The 7,620-nt window shown below is 43.3% G+C and overlaps 1 protein-coding gene across 1 annotated transcript; it reads right to left on the bottom strand.

The window, feature by feature from the left end:
• Nucleotides 1–327: 327 nt before the first annotated feature.
• On the bottom strand, nucleotides 328–2,965 carry cldng (claudin g). Its single transcript, XM_088608925.1, has one exon. It carries the CDS (start codon nucleotides 2,311–2,313, stop codon nucleotides 1,600–1,602), a length of 714 nt encoding a protein of 237 aa, XP_088465051.1. The 5' UTR covers nucleotides 2,314–2,965; the 3' UTR covers nucleotides 328–1,599.
• Between the last annotated feature and the right edge of the window lie 4,655 nt (nucleotides 2,966–7,620).

Below are 7,620 nucleotides of genomic sequence, written 5' to 3'. Positions count from 1 at the left end.
TAGGCAGAGAAATTAACATTTGATACTAATTTTGAGAGCTGTTGGCACATTCTGTTTTAAAGAGTTCATTGTGGGATTATAGAATTAAGCGTGCTCAGCTCCATTAGAGCTCAATCCTTTACCTTCTGCTCCTGAATCTCATCTATAAGCATCAGCACTGCAGCTGGCAGGACTGGGTAACAAGAAACAGCTTCCACTCTTATTTCTAGCAATTTAGCTTAGCCAAGCACGTTATCTTTTCAGGGGTGTGAGGAAACCAGCCTACCCATAGAACAGCCATTATGATCTTGAGGAGACGATTGCTGATTCCAGTCGGAAGGCACCCCAGCCCTCAATCGTAGCATTCACTCATCTACTGTAGTATCAGATAGCTGTTACTTCCTGGTGAGACCAACTGCCAGGCTACAGTAGAGTCCATCCAGGAAGCATGGCACTGAAGACAGGACTGTTGGACTTCAGTCCAACGTAATGATCTACTATTGGTTTTAACATAATAGTTAGCAACTTCACTCTTTAAAAATAACTCCATAGGACTGATGGTGAAAGACACAGTAAAAATAAGAAATAAACAAAAAAACATATAAATTCTACATTGACAACATAACTGTGGATCAAAACAGCAAAAGTCTTAAATGCACCATTGAATGGGAAATGCTTTGCAAAGCAAATTCAGTAGAATCAGCCCTAGACTAAAATGCAGTGCAGACATGACATTATTCTAAAATATCCCACACATCTTAACAACTCCACACTGCCAATCTCCAAACCAAGAGACAGGTAAGGTCTTCCTCTGGAAGGGTGCCTGTGTGGCTGCAGTAGCTTAATATACAGTATACTGCCAAATTCATTGAGAAAATTGAAGAAGATAATGTATGTAATTGTCTAGAACTTAGGAAATAACCATCCCAAAAAGTAATATTACAGCTGTTTGTGTTTGAACACATAATACAATCACATTCCGGTGTACTTCTGAACTCCCATAATAATTAAACTGTACAAGGCCTGGCTTAAATTAACTAACAACATTTTACTTTTTCATCCATCGTACTTGTTATAATACACATTTACACACCTGCTTGTTCAGTTAAAGGTAGCTGTATGGCATTTATCAATCAAAGACAGAGGATCCAAGATCACACTTAAAAATGCAGAATATTGCCGATAATAGATTTGTGAGATCTAAACTGTTGGCCTGTGACGTTCCCAGCCCCCAGGTGTACCTACAGGAATGTTGCAGTGAGTTCACAGAATGTTTCATTGCATGTGCCTCTTTTTCTGTACGGGGAAAAAACGTGTTCGCTCCGGAGGCCGCCCTCGGAGGAATGGTTTTCCAGCAGTGTGGCGCTCTGGAGGTATCTGGAACACACAGTTGTCACAATAACATATTCTGCACGGCAGGTAGATCCAGCACGTGTCCAAGTCTGCTTTCATATCATTTTTTTCCCTTCAATGGGCAAAGGCACTCCCAAAATATCCTGACCAGTGACTGACTCAAGCCCTTGAGTCCTCAAAGCTCAGTTGCAAATTCCTGTGCCCCCTTAAGACTGTCAGCCCCTAACCCATAGTCTAGTCGCGGCCCAGGCCGCAGTGGCTCCCTGCTCACACGTAGTCGCTAAGCCGGTAGCCGCTGCTGGAGGCCGAGGAGCAGGAGGGGTTGTGGTTGGCCTTGTAGGCAGCCGGGGGCCGGCACGCAGGAGCCGGCCTCTGCATGCCGTTGTGGGCCCGGGCGTGGTAGGCAGCGGGGTTCCTGGTCTCCACACAGGACAGGCAGAGCAACAGGCCCCCCGTGATGGTGAGTCCGGCGGAGACAAACCCCACGTAGATGGCCTGTCCGATCTCGTACTTCATGCTGTTGGGCAGCAGGGGGCTGTAGAAGTCCCGGATGACGTCGTTGGTGGACCAGGACACGGGCACCAAGCACAACAGGCCCGCCACCACGAAAAGGGTGCCGCCGCCCACCGCCAGGGCATTCTTGGCCGAGGAGCCACGGGCGCAGCGCGTGCACTTCATGCCCACCGAGGAGAAGACGGCGGCCAAGGTGGACAGCACGCACGAGATGACCATCAGGGCGCGCGCTGCCTGCAGGTCCTGGGGCAGAGCCAGCAGGGAGCGGTGGATCTCACACTGGTAGATGCCGGTGCTGTGCCACGCGCACTCCATCCACAGGCCCTTCATGTAGGCGGTGGCCGTGATGATGTTGGAGCCCACGTAGGCCGTCCGACGCCAGTGGGGCAGCACGGTGGCCACCAGCGTCCCGAACAGACCGAACAGGCCCAAGAAGAAACCCAGCAGCTGCACTGCCATGCTCGCCATTTTGCTTTGGGATTCGCTCTTGTAATTCCCCCAAATTTACAACTCTATCCTTTTAAACTCACTGGCTGGGCTGCAGACATGGGGCTTCAGCTTTCTTGCTGATTTTTCCTTCTGTGCCCAGATGTGGATTCCATTGGCTCAGCCGCCCCTTGGACATCCAGGAATCGGGGCTCTCTGCTCGCTTGCTTTACTGACAGGCAAGACACTGCTGAGCTGCTCCTGCTTGGTCTGTCTCTGAGGCTCTGTCACTGTGAGCCTGAGCAACGGCAGTCCTGAGGAAAAGAGTTAAACAGTCACTGAGTCGTGTCCAATGGGTTTCTCTCCAGCCTTCGTCACTGTAAAAAAACAATGTCTGGTGTATGATTGGAGCATTAAGAGGTTTCGGTGAATAACCCGAGGGCCTTTCATAGAGGGCAGCCGTTTTACTTTTTTATCTTTCGATTTGAAAACACATTATGGTTATTGCTGGAAAGATTACTTCCGATTGCTGAACTTTCTGGCTCGCACATCAATAGAAATTCTCAGTACCGAGTAAAAGAGTAGACACATCCAAATGTTCTCACTGTGAAGCTCAATAATTAACTCGAAACGGGCATTTAATGGGCTCATTCGCATTCAAGAAACCCTTTCAAATTGAAGAAAAGGTCAGATGAACCCCGGCTCTCACTGTTTCTTAAATCTCACACAGATCTGTCTCATGCAGGTGCAGTGGGACCCTACTGAACCTGCACTGAGTGAGTGGCGATATCTGGGACTGTCAGGGGCTGAAGGGCGAGAGAAATGAAACCAGATAATAGATGCTTAATAGTCAAGTACAGAAACACTACTCATGCCAAGGAGTTTTTTCTAGGTACTCTGCTTAGATGTAAGTGGGAGGGTACAGCACAGCAAGGAGACAAGTCATTTTGTCAGTCAAGTGCTTGTCTGTCTTCCTCATATCATTTTTGAGAAAACCCTTTACATTTGTCCAGTTTTGGCAAACCTAAGGAGGAAAAAAAGGGTAGAATATGAAATCAGCAATGAAAAGCGAATTAAACATGACTTGTCCGTGAGGGTGAGGCAGAGGTCAGTCATTCAAAACTGCAGAAAGAAAACTCACGAGGGGTGGGGGGATGGGGGGGATGTGCTAGGTTAATTAGGGCTTAAACGCTGTTTCAAAATGCACCCCCATGTTTCTGTTGATATTTAGACATCCTTTGACTTCTATTTACAGCACAAAATGGGCAATTAGAGCAGCCTAGGGCTCTTGGCGATGTCAAGTTTTCCAGGCTCCCCTCGTAAATACAGTTGAGTCTTTTTAACTGTGAAGGTGGTTAGACATTAACCCCACCTGGGTATTAACTATATTGTAGTATGAGTTGAGCTAAAACAATGCTCTACAATTTTGAACTTTCATGTGATTTCATAAAGAATTATATCTATGAAGTACAACCCAACATCCTCTTTTTTTACATCACACTTTTTCTTGATTTGGTTGAATAGATGAACAGAGCAGCACGACATAACCAGAAATCTTTGCATGAGCTGGACAAATTCTAAAGCCTTTCTATATTCTGTAAGTTATCATACACCACACGGTATGGATAAAAGGAAGAAAAATGAAGGATGATGCTTTTTGTAAGGTGAAATATTTAAAAAAACAAGTTGGTTTCCAGTGCCAACAGGGCCAGATGTAAGATTATTTCTGCTTTTTTACATGGTTCTTGGGCCCAGCGGCACCTGACAGCTACGCTGTTCTCTGTTCCCAGGGGACAGGCAGGGAGAGGCGCTAGACAGATTCCCTCAGGATGAGTTTCATTAACAATATCAGACTGTCTACAAAAATAGCTGACCGCAAGGGTTTTGATGTGTAACAATGACAAGTTGCATTTTTCCTCTCCTTGGTGGACACTGTTCCTGCCCCTGAACAAATGTGGGTGTTTATTTTTATACAGCATCATGTATGTGTTTCTCCCCTCACAGACCCAAATGGCTTACCAGTACAAGACTGATGGTTTCATTAAAAAGAGGTTAAAATGACACTATAGACAGTTACAATGTAATTGTTTATGAAACTGGGGCTGTAATACTTAATACAAAAGCAAAATATAGCTATAGGTTTTATATGTTAATATATAATTTTCCAGAGAGTATGTACAATGAATAATAGTATAGTAGCAGTACTTTTTAAAAGTCAATCCATTTTACAATCCACATAGTGCCTCTGTGCTTGGCTGTTGTGCATTAGATTTATTGAACTGACAACCTGACCACTGATTCCTCTTCAGAAGGAGGGTAGGTACAGTACTGTGATCAGCCCAGGTCTTAAAAAGTGCTACTGTTTTTGAAAGCTCTTTGAGGGTCTGCAGTTTTTGTTTCAGGCTTCCGATGTGTGAAGCATCATGCTCGCTACAGGCTGCTCAGAGATATCTTCGACCAAACATGCTTTTATAAAGCGTGGGGGCATTTGGCGTCAGTGAGAGTTTCCCATCATGCTTCTCTGCCTTAAACAAGTGCTGTCACTCATCATAAAGCAAGAGCACTGATTGACACTTGTCACGTCCTCTGAGGAAACAACAGTGAAGGTGATGGCTTGAGGCTTGTTCATTTTTATGCTTTATGTGCACCAAAGGTAAATAGAGAAATGGTTTTGCTGAAAAACAAATTTCATTACTTAAAGCACCTTTTAAGATATACTTTTAAAGTTTTTATACTGCAATGTTGCCAACAATTTGTGATGGAAGAGAAAGAGATAATACTTTCTGAAAAGCTAATGATAACAGATTGTTGCTGCCTAGCAATTTGGATGGAGATTGCATTTGCTTTTTTTAAATTCCAGCCAGCAGCATTATCATTTTGTGACCCCATCTTGCTCGGTCTCAGGTGCAAGTGCTGTTGGTGGTCCAGTAGTTGGCACTTTTTCCACTTGACCAGATTGCCCCAGAATGGTGACAGGGGATAGTCTGCTATAGAAAGTGCTGTGTTTGATCTGACAGCTTATAAGAGTAGAGTTGTCCTGGCTTATTAAATGGTTAATTAAAAACTATTATACTCTGGGCTTGCACAATCTGGACTCCATAAAGTCCCCTTGAGTTTATCAGATGAAATAACTTTTCACTCTTTCCCCTGATCTGTGCTGATGCAGAATGGGTGCCGTAAGTCTCGGAAGTTAGTCCTGCACTTCAGGAATGGGACCCCTACTGTAAAGTCTTTGGGAAATTTTGGGATGAAAAGCAATGTATAAATGCAGTTATCAATATTTGAACTATATTAGTACTATAGTACTATATTAGGCCTGCGATTCTACAGTGAATAGTGCCAGCCAGCATCCTGCTTTGATAAAAACAGATATTTAACTGTTCTGCACCTTTGAAAAAAAAGGTTAAAGGAAAAAAAAACAAGTACTCAAATGAGAAAATCACCCTGAAGGTTTTTCCTGTACAAATCAGCTCTGTGATTATTTAATTGGTGTTAGAGAGAAAATATTGCTGTGTACTGTACCTTCTACAAAACTCAATTATCCAACATGTCGTCAATGTAACAAACCTTTTTGTGTCTTCTTAAATCTTGTAATATTTTTAGGAAAATATAAAAACATACAACAATTGAACAGTTCTGAAGTGTTGGTTGGTTCAGGTTATAGACTAGTAAATGTCAAAACTTTATCTTTTTAAAGCAAATGTATTAGGTCCCTCTTGCATAAACTATGCAATACATTTTCCTCATTTTGTTTAATGTAAAAGTTTAAATTTTGATCATCAAAAAGAAACAAATGTCATTTTAACTATAGTTTTGAAAGAATGAAAACATATTGTTTTTATCCACACATAAACAGATGGCACATTTTAATTTTCAACCTAGACAGCGTTACTCATCCTTCTCAAGCTTTTTCTTCTCAAAGGAATCGCGACAGGTTGTAAAGGATTCAAGGAGCAGTCTGTATCCTGATGACTCATAAACACAGCCCCTTACCTGATGTGGCCTCTGAATCCAGTGTCTTATCAAAGCTGAGAGATCTGACACTTGTTCTGAACACAAGCAGTAAATTTAGCCTTCTTGAAAACACTCAGTTTGAAGTGTTTATATCCATAAAGCCTTGCTCAGGTCCTCTGGCAGTCAGTCAATGCGTTTCATGATTAGCATGAAAACCACTACGATGTAGAAAACGTTCTGCTCCAGCTGCTGACCAGTTAAAACTTATTTTATTGTCAGAGGGGTGATAGCCTGGTGAGGACAGCAGCTGTTAGTCAGTGATGTTTCCGTGGCTGTCAAGAGTATCTGACACATTTGGCTCAATCGAGCTGTTAGTACACAGGGCCCTTGCTATTGACCCCAAGAGCATAATCTCTCTGACAGGCATAAGCAGGGAGAAGCATATTGCTCAGGGAAGCCTGTGCATTGGGCGACTGTGATTCTGTTTTAGAACCGGAGGTGGGTTGGTATAAACATTGCCTCTTTGGGGTTACAGCAATGTTAAATAGAAAAGACCTCTGTCTGTGCACGTTGACACACTTATTTGCCATTTTCCACAATACAGTGCTAAATTATTTGATGAGGAAATAAAAAGAATAGAAAATGTTGACTCCGCCGAAAGGGCAGCCCTGCCAAGCCAGCGACTGGTAGAAATGCTCATCTCAAATTGACAGAAAACCTGTGAGAAGTTTTGTGCTGAAATCAAATGAATAGGGTCAACATTTAACCATTAAAAGGACAGATGTGAAAGAAGGAACTTGACAATGCTGGATAATGGCTTCAAGGAATGTGAGGGTGGCTCAATAAGTTGATGGAAAAGGGTCAGAACGTTTCCAGACCAAGGTGTCTGTCACACTCTATCTGCCTTTTCTCTTTCGACTCCAGTGGGCTTTGCCCATCTCTGCTTCCACCCAGCAAAAACACCCCTTCAGGCAAGCCTGGACATTGGACATCATGTCCTCAGTCGACATTATATGAAAACCTTTGGACCTTAGACATGTGCCTTTCGGTTTCAAGACAGATAGGAACCACTGGGAACCAGGTCTGTATGACACAAATGGGTGAATCTGTTGTTCAGAAGTGGCCTCTCAATTGGTGACCCGAGCAACATGAGACAGGTGCTGTTTTGTTTAAAAACCAGCAGCACAGCCTTGATCAACCATTTTCCACACCTCCTGTTTGAAGGTCTGTCTAAGATTTTTCATAAAAATGGCATAAGACTCCAAATTAATAGAATATTTGCATGGCATGCAGGCAGGCATCTTGAATCACAGAAGACTGTTGCCATGATCTTAAGATCACAAAAAAGACCCCAGGCCAGTGACAGATTTCTTCAGATTTCATGGAATTTGAGGT

This window comes from Lepisosteus platostomus, chromosome 2 (genome assembly GCF_059453375.1).
Source record: "Lepisosteus platostomus isolate fLepPlt1 chromosome 2, fLepPlt1.hap1, whole genome shotgun sequence".
Lineage (NCBI taxonomy): Eukaryota > Metazoa > Chordata > Actinopteri > Semionotiformes > Lepisosteidae > Lepisosteus > Lepisosteus platostomus.
Note: the sequence above shows the minus strand (reverse complement) of the source record. Positions and strands in the feature narration are given on the sequence as shown.

Excerpts from the sequence above, each read along its gene's own strand:
- cldng (XM_088608925.1), bottom strand. The coding sequence starts at position 2,313 with ATGGCGAGCATGGCAGTGCAGCTGCTGGGTTTCTTCTTGGGCCTGTTC.